We start from the raw sequence: 17,103 nt of genomic DNA, 5'->3' as shown, positions 1-17,103 counted from the left end.
GTGAAATTCACCGGTACTGTCCAGCGTTCCGAGGCGGCACAGTCTGGGCACCACTATGTGTTTGTCCGGCCGCCGCGAACGGCATACCGTCCCTGCAGCGGGTGCTACCCTGTAAGTGGCGCCGTTACTTTTATCTCGGCCGGTCACCTCAATCCCAGCCGCCTGTCTCGCTCACTGGAATTACCCATTGGCCCAAATGAAGAATAATCCTGTACCGCCACTGGGAATAATACCCGTTGTAGGTACTTCACTGTTTTAATTTCCTGCTTCTCACCTTGGATTGATCTGGAGCAGAGGAAATCTGCATAATTCATACAATTAAACACAAAAAATTAAGTGCTAACTTTTGTTCCTTTCTTTTACCTATTTTTTTTTTTTTTTTTTTTTTTTTTTGCAAAGAAAAATATGAAACTGAGCGCTCAATTATTTGTGTTGAACTGCGTATGAATTACCCAGACTGCACTTATTACTTGGGACTTCATTTATTTTTTTTATTTTCTTAACAGGAAAACGTGAATCTAAAACTGGCTTGAAAGAAAACGGGCGCCAAAATAAGTACACTATTACACTTGAGGCCACAAAAACCAGTGTTTTATAGCACTTTCATTTTGTCTGTGTACGAGAGAAGCTCTTATTTCATTCAATCAGATACAGTTAAACTTTAAGAGCTTTATTTATTTATTTTTTTGAAACAGGAATTAAAAAAGCTGAACGATTTCCTGGTCAATTTAATGAAAAAAATCTTACTTATGAAACTGTGCAACAGCAAGTTGTTAACATTATATTTATTTGAATTCTCTGAGGAAAGTAAAAAACATTTTTATACAACAAACCGAGTATTTATTAAAGCAATTAAATTAACTACCACAGTTATACACCTGAGTAAACAATTTTTGATGTTTCGCAGGCTTGAAAGTGAAACAAACCTTCCTAATAAAGGAAATTCTAAGGCATTGCTTTGGTTTCAATTTTTTCCCTTTGAATGGGTGAGCATTAGCCCCTGAACAGATATTATTTGGCTTTTGGTCTTTAAACGTAAGAAATATTTCCAAACAAAGGAAATTCTATATACATTGCGTAATTTATAATTTTTTGGAACGAGGGGCATAAGTTACAATACTAAATTCATAACATTCAAATGGGTTTGAATGTTCAGAGGCTATCAGATCATATTTACACAGTGAACCAAATGATTATTGAAACAATTAAATTTAATATCACAATCGCACACCGGAACAGATGATGTTTGGTTATTTGGCTTTACAGTAAAACAAGCCTTTCAAACAAAGGAAATTCTACATACATTGCGTAAGTTTAAATTTTTTCTCTTTTTCTTTTAATGAATGAGCATAAATTGAACAGAGTTTATCAGAAAGGAACTAACCTAAATATTGCGAAAAATTGAGTTGTGAAAGGTTTGGAGCTCAACAAACTGAACATTTTCTTGTACCAAAAATTCTTCGGCCTTAAAAAGAATCTAGTTTGTGAAAAAAGGGGTCAAAATGAATTTTTTACATGGAGTCACTTGGAAAAATAAAAGTTAAAACCTCTTTTTCCAAGTTTCAAATTCTTGCCAGTTGCTTCCTTCCTGATAAACTCAATGAGCTTTACAATAAACAAACCTTCTACAAAAGGGAGATTCTATCTACAAACCCATGAATGTAATCATTTGTCTGTTATCATAGGTACGTGACAAACACAAGGGTTGCTCATAAACAAGTTTCTCTTGGTTAATAAAAATAAAATCATCTGAAAGGACGTCTACACAGTATCCGGCACAATCGTTGTCAAGATATAAGGTTCTTATTTTACGACAGTTAAAGTGAAGTGAGGAGTAATTATGAACTAAAACCTGTTCAATCATGGCAAAAACTGGAGAAAAATCCTGGTATTCATAAATTACTATCATTTTGGGCTTGTATTCTACAGAGTCAACATTTGCCCAAGAACACTTGTACAATTCCTTAAATTCTACAGGAACATATTTTTTTACACACTCATAATTATCTAAGGCCGAAACTGAAATTAAACTTCCAGGTCCAGTCAGAATGCCATGCGTGTCGGACGTTCTGGAAATGAAGAACCAATTAAGCAATAACATTAGCCTAATCGCAAGGTGAGACATATATTTCTTCTGGTGGTGACCGAATATGCAATTAACTTAGATGTCATATGTTTAGCTTCTAGTCTCATCACCCACATATCAAGAAAGCTGGCAAATAACTTCAGATACCTAGGATAGTGTACTAAGTGATGAAACTTGTTTTTTAAATTAGCTTTTGAACACTGCAAATATAATTTATGGTGATCTCTAATATACACTTTCAGTTGAATTTCGCACTCTTCCTGGACATTTTTAGACAAAACAATGTCTAAGATGCTTCGTAGACTTAAATACAAGAGCCAAAAAGGATCATCTTCTGGAATTTCACAGTCACAAAACATAATACCAAAATACTTACAAAAGATTAACATTTGATGCGCAGACATACTCAATTTACCTTTTTCAACATCTGATTTAGACTGCAAGGGAGGTCTACTTCGCTTATCTATTAACCCAAAATCAAAACTTTCTAAGCGCAAATTAAACTTGTCCATATCAAAATACTTTTCCTCAAAAATGAAATTTGTGAGAATTAGAGTCATATCATAGTGGCAAATGCCTTCGAGCAAATCATGAAAGCTGTCAACAGCAACCGACGTGGTTACATGAAAATCATATACCTTGTTCCAAATAGAATTGGATCTTACTCCAGTTTGTGAAAGATCGTTTGTTACCAGATCTCTCTCGTAAGACTCAACAGTTCGCAGTAGGCCTGGATTTTCCTCTAAATCAGAGTGCAAGTTGTTCCTATGTATGTTACAAATTCTGCAGGGAAAATTAGCCGTAAAACCTTCGGCAAAGTCAATCAACTGGTGAAGACCAAGGTTGTCACCCTGAAGTAAGGCAAGATGAAAAAAAATTGTTCTTGAGAATGAGTTGATCTTAAATTCTATACCTTCTGTGGCTAGTTCATTTAGCTCCTTTATTAAAAGTCGAAACACTGCTTCATTGCCGAAAGTCTTACGATCTGCACTATGGAATAGTAAAACAACAAATACGTACTTAAGTTTTGACCGTAAGTGAGGGGGGATGCAAGGCATTGTCATGTAAGCGCCTCCCAATTTATGGACCGTTTTACTTGGTCCGATAGGGTTAGTCACTTCAAACTCGTCTACAAAGATGAAAATCGGGAGGATGGTTTTTCCTGGGTGCCTAAGCAATTTTTCTCGCCAATACCTGCCTTGAATGAAGTTAGAAAGAAGAGAGTGATCTGAGTTGATAAGTTTGTTATTGTACTCCAGGACCTCATTAAGGAAAGTGGATTCACCTAAGAGTCTCTCCAAAATACGTTTGGGAGATATGAACTGACCCGTGACAGGCACAGGTACTCTTAGAGCTTCTCCCTTCACATACTTTTGATCTGTTCGTTGACCAGCTATGTTAAATTCAAATGGTGGAATATAAGTCCCTTGCTTTTCAAAATGTTTTAACCTCTTATACTCTGTCCCTAAGGCACTAAAAGGATTGCCCAATTTCTCTAACAGATTTTGAACTTCTATATTATCAGATACCCCCGGCAGTAAAATTTCGAGTTTATCTTTCATTATTTGTGCCGTTGAATCAAACAAGCTAGAAGCTTCATCGACAACTATTTGGATGAAGTTCCGCGGTATAGACACACTAGAGTACAATTTAGCCAAGAACAAAGCAGCTTCTTCACTCATCTGAGATAGGGGATTAATCGAGGCTTCAGATAAGTCGGACATCTCCACATCATCCAAAGGTTCATTACTTAGGACACCATGATCATCGATAATGTCATTAGAGGAAGGTTCATTTAACGAATTGGAGAAGCCTGCGTGTGCAAAATCTTCAACACCAGATACACTTCTTCTACAGCAACGGGGGAAATGATTAAACAAATATTTCATGCATGAAAATGGCTGCTTGCACTCATTACACTTTACACTATCTGTGAGAGGCTGTTTACCATGAATTAACTTTAAATGTGTTTTCAGCGCTTTAACGTTAAAAAATTGCTTACATACGTAACAAGAAGGCATGGTCTAGAGCAAAAAAAAATACAAAATACCTAATGATAAAATTACAATAAAAATTAAGTTAACTTGAACTAGAGTCGGAGGCGGAAATGCAATTTAAGCTGTTGATTAAATCATTTACTGCCCTATAAGATTTACTATTAGATTTTATATCTATCTTAAACACATGCTGTTGAATAAAAGAATAACTAGAACCACATTCGACAGGGTACTGGGCGTTTAACGCAAAATAGCTTTTAAAGCAAAAGACAAAAGCCTCTAAAACTGACTTGAATGAATACTTAATGTCATCAATTACCACCAAACTCTGGGAAAAATTGTCCAATGTGCCAACTGCAACAGTAATTGGCTGAAATGCTATTTTCCTTGTAGCCAAAAAATTCTTTTTCTCCAAAAGCCGGTCTTCATATGAGCAGGAATCAGGACTTCTAAAAATGAAACCATTGACGCAATCTTGCTTTGAAGGTTTCCAAGGAACAATGCCACGTTTATTTCGGTTTACATTGCCAGGAGCACTAAATAGTAGTGGTAGAAGAACCAGAGCCAGTACTTTCCTTTTTTCCGCTTCTGAAAAAATCAAGAAAAAATTTATATCACACCATGGAAGATAGAATATGGTACAGCTATGCCAAGGGAGCAAGCTTCAACAATGTAACGCAATTAGGGACCAAGAGAAGGGGGGGGGGGTGTTGAATCAACACCAATCTTTATAGCGCTAGCATACAAAAAAAATTGGAAAAAAGAGGTGTCAAAACTCCTAAATATTTGCAAGAATAATGGGGTTGTTTCCAGGTGTAATATACATCCGTTTTAAGTATTGATTCCCATGTGAAATTTATGAAAAATGCCAAAACCGGCTCTATCTTACACCTGGAAACAACCCCATTCCAGTACATTACCTCATTAAAAAAAAAAATTGAAAATCAATTTGAAAGTGCCATGATCCCTTTAAAGCAATTCCAATCTTGTTACAGGACATTTCTAAGAAAACTTGAAACGCCCGAATCATTAAATCAATGACAGTTTTCTACTACTTTAAAAAAATGATTTTTAATCTCGCCTCAGCTTGGTCTAAGCAGGATACTTTTTCAGAACGAGCCACCTCCATGTCTCCGGCACGAGTTCAAATCTTGGAAAACTGTCATAGGCATGTTTAATCATTTCAAAAGGGGAACATTTACAGAAGGTCAATATTTTGGAGCCCTCTGAGAGGGGTACAAAAGAACCTATATCGAACAATGAATTGTTGAAAAAAGGACTAATAGTAAAATTGAACAAAGAAAAAGAAAAAAAAAACCCAAAACTGTTTCCCCCTCCAATGGATTTAGTAGGGCGCATTAGGGGAAGAAGTTCCCAGAATCGTGCATTTCTGGAAGAAAGCATGAAAACTGTCAGGATATCATCTTAACCTATAGAAGGTTCAATTCGCAAGTGAGCCCAACATTCTGAGGCCATGTTGGCCCAGGGGGGGGGGGGGGGGGGGGGTAGGCAGGGGACCCTGATTTCGCTAGGTTTTGCGAATTTTCGTGTTAAATCATTGTTAGAACGCCATTAACAATGTAAAATGTAATCGAAACTCGTGTAAACGTCATTAGTAGGTTCTCTCAAACAGTATCATAAAATGTTTTCACTGTCCCAATCTAAGATGGTGGCCAGATTTGAAAGGCAGGAGGGTGCATTTTTTAAAATTTTTACTTATAAAGGCAAGTGATATGTCATTTCCTGCGTAATTTTGGTTGTAGATTTCATTAATGGAGTCAAAACAGTCCCTTGGTCAAAATTGGTGCCCACAGTCAAAGATGTCGGCCAAATTTGAAAGGCAGGAGTGTGAATTTTTATGAGAAAAAAAATCACGTGAGATGACAAGTGAGGTCGTATCAATTTCTCCGCATTTATAGTCTACGACACGAATCTTATTGAAAGGTAAGAAACATTTTTTACACAAAAATGAGACACAACACAACGTTACACTGAGACATGAGACGTTTACACAAGTTTTGATTACATTTCACATTGTTAACAGGCGTTATAAACAATGAATTCAACACGAAAATTCTGCAAAACATAGCTAAATCAGGCCCCCCCCCCCCGGCCCACATGGCCTCAGAAATTTGGGCTCACTTGAGAAATTAAACCTTCTATAGGTAAAGATGAAATGCCTGAAGTTTTCATGCTTTCTTCCAGTAATGCACGATTGTTATGCTTATCCGCCCTACCAATTAAAGTAACTTGTCTTTTACAATTTTCATAATAGGTACTTACGTACTCCTAATATATTCCAGGTGACTCATTTTTTAAAAGACGCCCTGTAAGTATAACATCTATGAAAGCATCAAATCATTTCATACCTTTGACATGCAAATCAGTTTCACTGATTAGTGCTTGGGATGAATGCGTCCTGAACTTTTCCTCCTTTTCATATTTTGCTTTGGCAAGAATCAAGATTTTTTCTGCGACTTCACCCCAGAAGTCGATGAAGTTATTCTCTGCTTGTGGGTATAGTAATTTGAAGTCCCGTTCAATCTGTAGGAATAAATGATCCATCAATCTCACATAAATGGAAGCAGGAAAAGATGACTGGTAAACGTGCGAGTCGATCAGGTTGTGAGTAAATGGCTTCTCAATAACAGAGTTTTAGAGGGCGTTTCACACCACCTTTCCACTATCTTTACGTCAAAAATGGCTTTACACAGAGTTTTGAGACTAAGGTTACCCACTTAAATAGACCTCACGGAATTCAATGATGATATTTTCAGCCCCAAGAACCTCCTCTAAGGTAGGTGTTCCGGAGGGGGGTCCCTTCATATCTCGCACTTTTCAAATGCTAAGGGGTATGTGTTGACTCCGAATTCGGAAAGAGCATTAAAATAAAACAATGTAGTCCCATACAAATTTTTTGGAGGCCCCTTTTTTGAGGAAGGGGGGGGGGGTGGCAGTAATTTTGGGGGCATTTTCAACCTACTGCTGTGTGCTACTTATTTGACCGATTTTCGGAAGCTAGAATTATTCTGATAGGGTACACGAAAACTTAGAAGGGGTTTTTGAGATAAAGAGAGTGGATGGGTGGCCTGGAATACCCTGTATAGTCTGAAAGATGTCTTGGTGTCAGAGATGATCAAATATCGTTATTGAGAGCTCAATAAAAATGCTTTTGATGTTTGTTAAACCATTTCAGTATAAGTCACACCACTCAAAGGATGGCATCGTTTCAAGAACACGTTTCTCCAAGGAATAATCTCAAAGAAAGCAGTTTTTTTCAGTTTGGCATAATGAACAACGGCAGGTTTCAGAGTGTTCTTGCTAAATCTCTGGTACAAGGTTGCTAAATAAAACGATTTTTCCTTAGAAATTTGAGAAAAAATTTTGCTGAGAACCACTGTATGTTATAGGTTAGGTTAGGTTCGACAACACAAGGGACTCCGTATTGTAAGGTTCATCAAATAAAAACTTACAAATTAGCTTTACATACCAGTCGAATCCCATTTTCAGGAACGCGGAGAAACGGATATTGTTCGTAATAGTCGTGAACTAAGGTGTTAGAGTCGTTGAGCAAAGCATTAAATCGAAATTGATGGGTCAAAATCCAGTGTTTCTCAACAGCGTCCAACGGCTCGTGGTTTAGTCTAAGCCAGTCTAAAGAAGCTTGTTCGGGACCCGCTACAGCTGAAAAATAGACAAATGAGTAATTAGGCTCTTGCAGAAAACATTAAAAGGAATTATATCGTGAAAACAATAATTTCTCGTTTCTTGTAAGGAACAAAAACTAAATTGGTGAAGTTAGAGGTGAAGAGCAATAACTGCAATTTTAGAACAGCTGATAAATGCTTATCTCAAAAAAAAAAAAAAAAAAAAAAAAAAAAAAATGTACAGTTGAAAATTATACGACTGAATTCACTTCTTGAAATGGCAGAAACTGAAACTTTCTTTGAGCAGAAGGTAATTTGAGTACTTAAAATTTAAACTTGTCTATCCACAAATAGAAAAAGGTTAATCGGCTTTGTCCTTCGAGGATAGCAATTAACAAATGTTGCTTACAGCTCATAAAAGCTTGTGAGTTTTAACTCTTATGAAATGGATCTAAAGGATTCATAGCCTTTCTGTGCACCTGAAAAACACTTGAAAAACTGTTTCAAAAAATTTGAAGAATTTCTGAAAAATTTGAAATTTTTTAAAGAAAGTTTTCAAACCGAACATTAAAAAAGTTAGCAAGCCAGGTATAATATTTTCTAAAAGCCTTCGCACTTCTTTCTGCAGAATGTTTAGTTCCCTTATGCCACATGCTTTCTACCCCTAATTGGAAGCTGCGTTTAGGTGGAAAATGAAATTGAAACAAAGCTGCAAAAAATCCTGATAAATAATACGGAGAAACTCTATTATTTTTAGCACGGTTATTCAAGACAGCTGTGATGCCACCCATGCCCTCCATAAAATTGATAAAGTTTTCTCAGGGAGCACTGGAATGATGAATCAGTTAATGTACTATGTAGGAGCAAAGGAAAGTAAAATAAGAAACCAAACCTGGAAAACCGAAAGCCGAAAGTGCGAAGCGAAAGTATCATTTTCAGACAAACAGAAGTGCAAAAGAAGACAAAATAAAATCAGAATTACATAAAAAGGGATAGGCCAGATTAGTTAGTTCCAGGTCTTCAATGTTTCACCTTATCATTCGTACTACCCATAGGGGACCCCCCGGGGGGGGGGGGGGGGTGGCAGCATGAACATTGGTATAAGGTACCATAAAAAGAATAAAAAAAGAATAAATAAATACAAATAAACATGAAATAAAAAAAGTATTGAGAGGGTACCAGATGTTTCAAGAGGAACTTGCGCTGATGTCTTTTGCCGTCTTGAGCCAATGAGTCCGACACCTCTGAAGGCTTTCAACCGATTCTCGTATTTGTCCAGTAATCTACCTCTAGCACGTACCATAGAACCATTGACTGTTCGATTGGGAATGAAGTAGCTCTCAGCTTTTTCATTGGGGAAGAGTTCGGTGATACTTTTAGTTAAGGAGGCAAATTGTTTAGTGGATAAGTATGTATTAGGATTGCCATCAAATTCATGGAGGAGAATTATGTCGCACAACATCAAGGAGAATTTTTTTTCCAAGCATTGGCTTTTTTCGTAGGCTTTTAGGACCAGTTTTCCCTTATCATACTTTTTCAGTGCATCATTTAATGAAGCACTACTTGTGATTGAAAGAATTTTTTCCTGACGGGCGGGAGGATCTTGTTGAATATTCTGTGAGAGAGTGGGAGGATCAGGGGTAGAAGCAGGAAGAGGTGTAAGGGTAGGAGTAGGCGTAGGAGAATTTGCGAAGGCTTCAGTCTCTACAATGTTTTCAATAACAACTGGAGTTAACTCAGAGATGGGCACATGGAAATCTGGGGAAATTAGGTTATCAGCGGAAGTGGAGTTGAAAAGAGTAACAGGAGAAGAGGAAGAAGATGGAGAGGGAGTGGTAACAGCTTCAGATGAGCTAGAGTTGAGAGAATCGAGGGTTGATCTCGATCCCTGAGGGTCATCTCTGTCCTGAAAAGAGTAAGACTATCAATTAGAACCTGCTTGCCACTTGATATTGTTTTCCTCTTGCTGTAACAGCAACTAAAAACTGTAAATGGGTTCCTCGAGGTCCGGTCAGGACTATTTCCCAGCTCAAAAGCGACGCAAGGTTGAAAAAAACAGGAAAGAGATCTAAAAATGTGAGTTTTCTGTTGAGCGTAAACCTTTCTTTCGGCCTAACATAACTTTCAAACTTTCAATTATATCTTTGGCATCAAGATAAAGTCATGCCATTTTCATGCCTAGATTCTTCGTCTAAGTGACACATTAGTTCAGAAGAGAAAGCTTAAAGAACTTACTGCTTGCACAAGATAGGAAAAAAAAAGAAAGGAAAAAAAAAAAAGAAACTTAAGTCTAGGAAGGTAAAAAGCAAATCATCCATAAAACCTCTTGGCTTACGCACTTAGGATAGAAGAAAGCCTAGTGTTGACTAAGAAAATCAAATAATACTCACTTTTTTCAAAGCGTCAAAGAATCGGAGAGCCAGTCCCATGGGTACAATGCCTGATAAATCCTCCTTACATGTTACGCATGGAAGAGCTTCATCATCAAAGAATGATTCTGCGAAAACCAGGAAACGAGAGCAATCAATAACTGCCTAGATAACCCAATTATAATTTTCCTTATTTTTTGGATGAATCGAGCAAATATGACAAAATAAAAACTAAAAATTGGCTCCAAATATAAAATTGCGGTGAATCTATTTTGTACATTCTTCAAAATTAATTTCCAAATTGTTAGTTCAATCATGAGAAAAATACTAGGTGAATTTACCAAAAATGCATTGATTTCTGTAATCTTATTACAGAGTTGTGACACCATGGCCCAACACGTCTTCACTCTGTGGAGCTGCAGGGACTCTAGATGATAGCAATGTTTACTAACTGTTCATGACGGTTTCTAAGGCCATTTATGTTATTGTAATGTATGAAAATTCTCAATATAGAAAAAGAATTGACTGAATTTTGAAAATACATTTACAGATTTTCTAATTCCATTTTCAACTTTCTTTCCACCTGAGGACTTCAAATGTGATACGATCAGGGAAAAGGGACCGTAGGGCTTTTTTGAAAATTATGCAGGAAGGCTCAAAATATGATTCAAGATCAGAATTTTTGAAACATTTCTTGTCCCAAAAATCCCATCAACATAACCTAAAGAACAATTGCTGCAGGTCAGACATCACAATTCCCTTGAGAACTATTCCAAATCCCTGTAGGAGGGACCCTAAACAATGGATAAATACACAGTGGTTGAGATTTTTAAACGTGATTTTTTCGACATTTTTCTTATTTGTAACTCATCGAAAAGCCATTTTCAAAATGATATAACTAGACCAATTCTGAGTATTTTTCGAAAAACTGGAGCTCATTCGATTTATCAGAGCCACCTCGAAAAGAATATGCCAAAAGTCGATTTGGAAAATTTGACCTGAAGGTCCCTTTTCCCACATCGCATCACAAATAAGTATTTTTGGAACTTACAACTTGTTCATCTCGAGCACTCGGATGACATAACCTTCCTAGAGAAATAAGAAAATAATAGAAGGATCCAGGATCAAAAAGAAACACTGGAGCAAGTCAACCGCCAGCGGGTCGATTGTTAAATCGCTATCGAATGGCCTTGATCGATATACAGCATTGTTAAGATAGGGAGTTATCGATCGATTTCATTCGATAACGATTCAACAATCGACCCGCAGGAGACACAAAAAATCCTCCTGGGTTATTATCTAAAATGAAAATAAGATAGATAATTTATGGCAAACCCATTTTAAAATTGCACCCATTTTCTGGTCCATTCCATTTCTTCACTAATAAACAGACGCGTCCTCTTTACAGAACCTGATAAATTAAGTTCTTGATTTTTCAAGAAGTAACTTTACAAGGGATATCATCAGAACCGAAGGAGGACTCGCTTCTCAAAAATTAGAAAATACTTAAAGGAATTGAATGTCACGACTACTTGGAAAGTGCAAAATTTGAAATTGAAATATGGTATCTTAGACGTGTATAGCAAACCGGAAAGTAAAATTTCTAAGTAAAGGAGATTGTGCAATAATTTAGAATTTAGGTATTACGACTTGAAAGAATTTGCTAGAGTGAAAGTGCCAAACTGCATATCAAGTTGAGGGAACACGTTAACCTCAAAATTAAAACATGAGGAATTGAAGACCAGAATGACTTCAATGAAACAATGCAATTGTCAAAATGAAAAATAAGGTGGGAAATTGACAAATAAATAAATAATTAACTGGTATTGCATTCCCAGACTTATTTCCTATTTTAAATTCAAGAGAAGCCATGTGAGCCCTCAAGGACGTAAGATGGAGAGTACCTACTTGGGTTATAAATTGGCTAAGAACGGCGCCGTGTATAGTAGGACAGGAAATGAAAAGAAATCTATTTACAATGAACATTTATATGTGAAGCAATGCGACCAATTTAAAACGCATGAGCACATGTAAATGAAAGGAAACAGAAAACTAGAAAGCAAGATGACTTTGAAAAACGTACCTTTAAATTTATCCAAAAGCCCTGGTAATCCGACTTGCTGCAGTAGCCTTTCCACCCGCGTGTACATTATACTACACCACACTATTATAGTTCACTTCACTAGTAAAGCACTTCACGGCACAAACTTGATAATAATTAATAAATTTCGGTTAGGATCACAGGACACAGGGACGGAATGAAATACGTGTAAAACGAATTGGCCAAAATGGCGGAGGGCTGCCAACTCAATCACGCTTGACGATTTGACTGGCGAGGCATCAGAAACTACCCTCTTGGTTCACCGGTCAGAGGGCGGTGAATCGAACCGGTAGATTTCCCTGTCTCCAATTCCGATTGAGGTGGTCACTGGGAAGGCTACGTACGATTCCATTAACCCGGAATTCCATTAACCGGACTCCCGGGCGCCGAAGAGGGTATAGGTTGGGTTTCACACTGTGCACTACCTGTCGCCCCTGTTGTCAAGTCGGCGTCGGAAATCGTTACTTGGATTCACCTGCATGTTCCGTTCTCTCAACTGGACGGATTTTTTTCCGTGTAGATGACTTCGGATTTAAAAGTTTTGTTCCATTCTTTCGTTTCTGAAGCCACTTAGTTGCATCATGTGTTTGATACGATTAAATAAAAATTTTTGTTCGGAGTATAAACAATTTGTGTCTAGGTTTTCTTTGATGCCTCACTAAACTTACTGGAAAGTCAGATTTTTCATGTATTGTTTGCGGGAACGCGATTAATGCTGTCAATTCCTTAGAGAATGTCGTTTTTTAACTTATACGAATAGTAGGAAAAATTCACGGTGTAGCATTCTACAACCGGGCCAGATACATAATTACTGTCCCCTGTTTGTAGCGCAACCAATGCAGTTCCAAAATGCAATTTCCAAAAAAGTAGAGAAAACATGATAATATCGCCACATATTCCTGTGGAACTTTGATAAAAATTACGCCACCCTATAGCCCACTACAAACTCCTCCAGCGGTCTGATTATTGAAATTGATAGATAAATTGATAGACAAAGAAGACAAATATAAAGTGGAGTGATCCTATTGGTGGAAGCAGGTGGTTTCAATAGACTCAAGGAGCGACTTTAAGGAGTTAAGCGATAGACTAATTAACGTTAACCCTGCAACCTTCGAGAGATCCTATAGAATCCATCATTTTCCGCCTCAGTTTATAACAGCCACCCGTATCAACCAACAGCATAGCTCCATTTCCAGTTCGTTCTCCTCGTCTGTCGTTTTGTTCACCAACTTCAACAATCCCGCGGACACAATGATTACACTTGGTCTCCTAGTGTCTTGTAACTTTCGGCAACAATGACTTTGCTCAGAGAGGGTATTGAAACATGCTCAAAGTGCCTGCGGAGCGCCATCACTGGAAGCAATTGAGACGTAAAACGGTCGAATAATAATAACAACTGCGAAGGTGACCAACGGCCGGACGCTGGGTCTGGATTCAGATCATGATTGCTAAGCGGTGCTCGACACAATGGTCAAACCTCGAATTTGAAGAGATACCAAGACAAGACATAACCGTGTCCTTGGGCCGTCAGCGATAATTTATTCATGAATTGCAGAATCGGAGCACTTCTGATTTGTTTTCAGGTTGTGAGCGCACCCAGAAATTAGGTGACATCGGCCCCTAACGACTGCGAGACACGATTGTCCCCCGCCGAACAGCCGGCGAACTGCATGGTCAGACAGCGCAAGAAAAAATGTCGACAATTATCTTGCATCAAATCCAGAGTTGTAGAACGAATCATTTCGACTCATTGCCTCCTATTAAGGTGAATATTTAGTGATTCTGTAGCAGACATAAAAATATTGAATAAATTTTGCTTAAATATCTGTTTCTTTTTCATTTGTTGGCAAAAAACGGATCCCTGACGCCTTGAAGCACATTTCAGCAGTTTATTTCTCAAAAATTTCGTTCGTTAAACCTAAACGAATGCTGAAGTACCCAACGAAAATTAACTTTTTGATTGCACTGAAATCGGTTGCAATATTTCGCATTAGGATATTTTCAACTCTATTCTAGGGTTAAAAAAATAGATTTTGGGGGAGAATTAAACAACTATTGAGTTCCTGCAGGCTTAATGGATCAGTTTTTTGCTCAAACTTTAAATGAGCAACATTTTTTTAATGTCTGAATGTTTGTCACTTTCGCTGTAGGTTTGCCTTAAAATGTAGAATATAACTTAGATTCTAATCTTTACTATGTTATTGTTTCGCCTTTCTTAGCAGTGAGATTATTTCTTCAACGACAATCCACCTTTAAACAAATTGTTTACTCCCATCGGAAACCTCAGTCTTACGAATTGGACTTGATCACTTTAACACTTTGTTCCCTGTCTCGTCCAGTCCTTCTTAGTTGCCAGAGGTGGAGATGGGGTGGGGGTGCTCCTTACTATTTTGCCGTGATAATTAAAAACGCCGTATGAGCACTTGAATGTTGCAAAATTTCCTCTCAGAAAATATGTACTTTTCGAGGAAGCTATGAGTATTTTTTCCATGAAATTTTTAAAAATTTTGGATCAAATTACTTTCGAAATTCTCTGAAAAATCAGAGGAGAAACATTCCCAAATTTTCATGAAAATTCGTGATCTGTCGAAGGAAATTTTACAACTCCTGATGGCTCATACGGCTTTCATCACCAACACGGCAGTATTTACCGATGTTTTCGTTATTGCATGGAAGGAATTTCTTCAGAAGTGAGCTCAGGATACTCGCAGGTAAGTGTTATTACACTCCTGCGTTAAAATCGGATTGCGAAATTTGATTTCTGGAAAATTTGCTCGAGTGAGCATCGGGAAATGATAGGACGGTAATTCAGTCAATGGTTGTGGCGACCAGAGGAATGCTCGTTTATCTCGGAGGATCCGTTTTATGACCAAGACTGAGAAGTCAACTGTCGTTTCTTGGCTCTTCCGTCGAGCTCGTAGACATCAGTAACAGTGACATGGCGTGGCGTGCTTTGCGATGTATCGATTGCTCTGCCATTTAAACCTATGGAAAAGGATCGATAAACGTAGCGTTAGCGACGAGTACCTTAATAATCGACTCTTTACCATAGCTTCAAATGAGGAAATGTCAATAGTCGATCTTTTACGCTTTGCCACTGATCAGTAACTGTCAAAACCTTCCCATGCTGAACAATTCTTAATTTTCTGCATCTTCATCCTAGATCGCATCAACGCAACTAATTCCCCTCGATGAACACCCGCTGAACTTCAATTCTGAATTAGATAAATGCCAAAATCGTAAAAAAAAGTCGATGAGAATCTTTCACGGATATCTTTATGTAAATGCTAACTCTGTGTAAGCTGATTTTTTAATGAATACTGGAGGAATTCAAATCTGCACTGTTTGGAGTCTCCTTAAGCAATGCGATCTCTACATCAATACACGCAAAAAAAGCGTGGAATTTGGTAGTAATATAAGGATGTATCTTAAGTCGTGACTGGTGACACCAGCATCAGTACAATTGAATCCCCCAAACGAAAAAGTAAAGGAATCTTTGAATTTATAGCCCTTATGCTACTTCAGTAAAAGTCTGTCAACTGGAGGAGAATGATTAAAAATTTCAGTCGAATGTATTCCGGAGGATTTTCTCCATTCTCTCTGTTTTTATTTCTTTTCATTTCTCTGTGAAAGAATCCCCGGAACATTTCAAAAATTCTATCGATTTTTAGTGTCACCCGTCTAAATCCAATCGTAAGCCTGTAGAGGTGCTAAGATATGTCCAAACTGTCAAACGGTTAAGGAAAATCGGTAAGATATTGGCATTATAGTGCCGTAAGTGACGCACCAATCAGGCGGTGGCTCTATACGTCAACATTTTTTGTCGGAGGATTTCAACTATTCATTGGAGAGGAGAGAAATTCGCAATTCCACAATAATGAAATGAGGATTAGTTTCTTAACACAAGGCGTGCGGCTTTGGTAGTTGGTGAGGAATTCGAAAGGCACATGATCAAAGGAACGTGACCAGGGGAGGAGGTGGAGCGGGAATGGGGGCTGTAAAATTTAGAGAATATAACCAGGCCTTTATGAGCATTTGCAGACGAACGCGAGGTGGAATTCTCCGATTTTCATCGCGGCATTCCAGAGTACTATCACTGCATGATACCGCATCGCGAGACTTGACCCAATCGACAGAATTTAAATTTTAACCGGCTAATTTTCTGCGATTTCTAATCGAGACACCTTTGTGGAGAACATTTTTGTAGCGGCGAACGGTTAAAATTTTGCATACGTGCGTACAAATGAATTTTTGTCTGTGCTATATTGTCCGACTCCACTCAATTTATCGGATCTTGATAATTTCAACAACCATTATGACACATCGACTAAGATTTTTTCGCATTCTGTTCGCCTGTGAAACTAGTTTATTCGTAAAGTCCTAAAGAAAGAAAAAAAAAGTAAAGGTGCCTATTTCTGTTCCACGATGGCCTTCAAGCCGTTCGCTCATGAGCCTTTTATTTTTTCACCCTAGTTTTGTATCTTTGCATTTTTCATGCATATCTTTCCTCTCATTTTCGTGAGATTGGACCCTCTAAATGCAAACAAACGATCACTACTGTCAGGACAGAATCAAGATCTTCAGACAGATAGTTTTGAAGGTGAGCTTCTTACTTCGTACTTGTAATCGTAAAAATGGTTAAATACACATTCAGACGGCTCAGTTGATTGGTCTCCCCTTTTTGTTGCATGCATCAGTTTTACATCAATCACAATTGTCGTTATTTCTCGACCGCACTACAAGGCTGTTTTCATGGCATCAATGTTTGGTTTTTACTTCTAAAGAAGCTTGACGTGAGAGCTTTTTTTGTGGAATAAAGGAATGAGATGCTCCTCCGGGCATAATAAATTGTTTTTTTTTTATTCTTAATTTTTTTTTTTCATTCTATAGTTAGCGCTTAAAA

General features: G+C 37.7%; 2 protein-coding genes across 2 annotated transcripts in view; one reads left to right on the top strand and one right to left on the bottom strand.

Moving 5' to 3' along the window:
- Nucleotides 1-17,103, top strand: part of bbg (PDZ domain-containing protein big bang) — a 549,174-nt gene that overhangs the window by 314,158 nt on the left and 217,913 nt on the right. The gene's annotated exons all lie outside the window — the stretch shown is intronic.
- LOC140224848 (uncharacterized) lies at nt 818-9,045 on the bottom strand. Its single transcript, XM_072301663.1, has 4 exons — nt 8,910-9,045; nt 7,574-7,767; nt 6,453-6,627; nt 818-4,671 (listed from the first exon to the last, which is right to left on the bottom strand). The coding sequence occupies exons 1-4, from the start codon at nt 9,031-9,033 to the stop codon at nt 4,166-4,168; spliced, it is 999 nt and encodes a 332-aa protein (XP_072157764.1). The 5' UTR covers nt 9,034-9,045; the 3' UTR covers nt 818-4,165.

This window comes from Bemisia tabaci, chromosome 6 (genome assembly GCF_918797505.1).
Source record: "Bemisia tabaci chromosome 6, PGI_BMITA_v3".
Classification (NCBI taxonomy): Eukaryota; Metazoa; Arthropoda; class Insecta; order Hemiptera; family Aleyrodidae; genus Bemisia; species Bemisia tabaci.
The sequence above is the reverse complement of the archived record's forward strand: the minus strand, read 5'-3'. Positions and strand labels throughout refer to the sequence as shown.

Coding starts and splice junctions, on each gene's coding strand:
- LOC140224848 (XM_072301663.1), bottom strand. CDS start 9,033: ATGGTACGTGCTAGAGGTAGATTACTGGACAAATACGAGAATCGGTTG. Junction 7,768..8,909: donor AGTTCCTCTTGAAACATCTG/GTACCCTCTCAA, acceptor TCTATTTTTCAG/CTGTAGCGGGTCCCGAACAA. Junction 6,628..7,573: donor CTGAAAATGGGATTCGACTG/GTATGTAAAGCT, acceptor TTATTCCTACAG/ATTGAACGGGACTTCAAATT.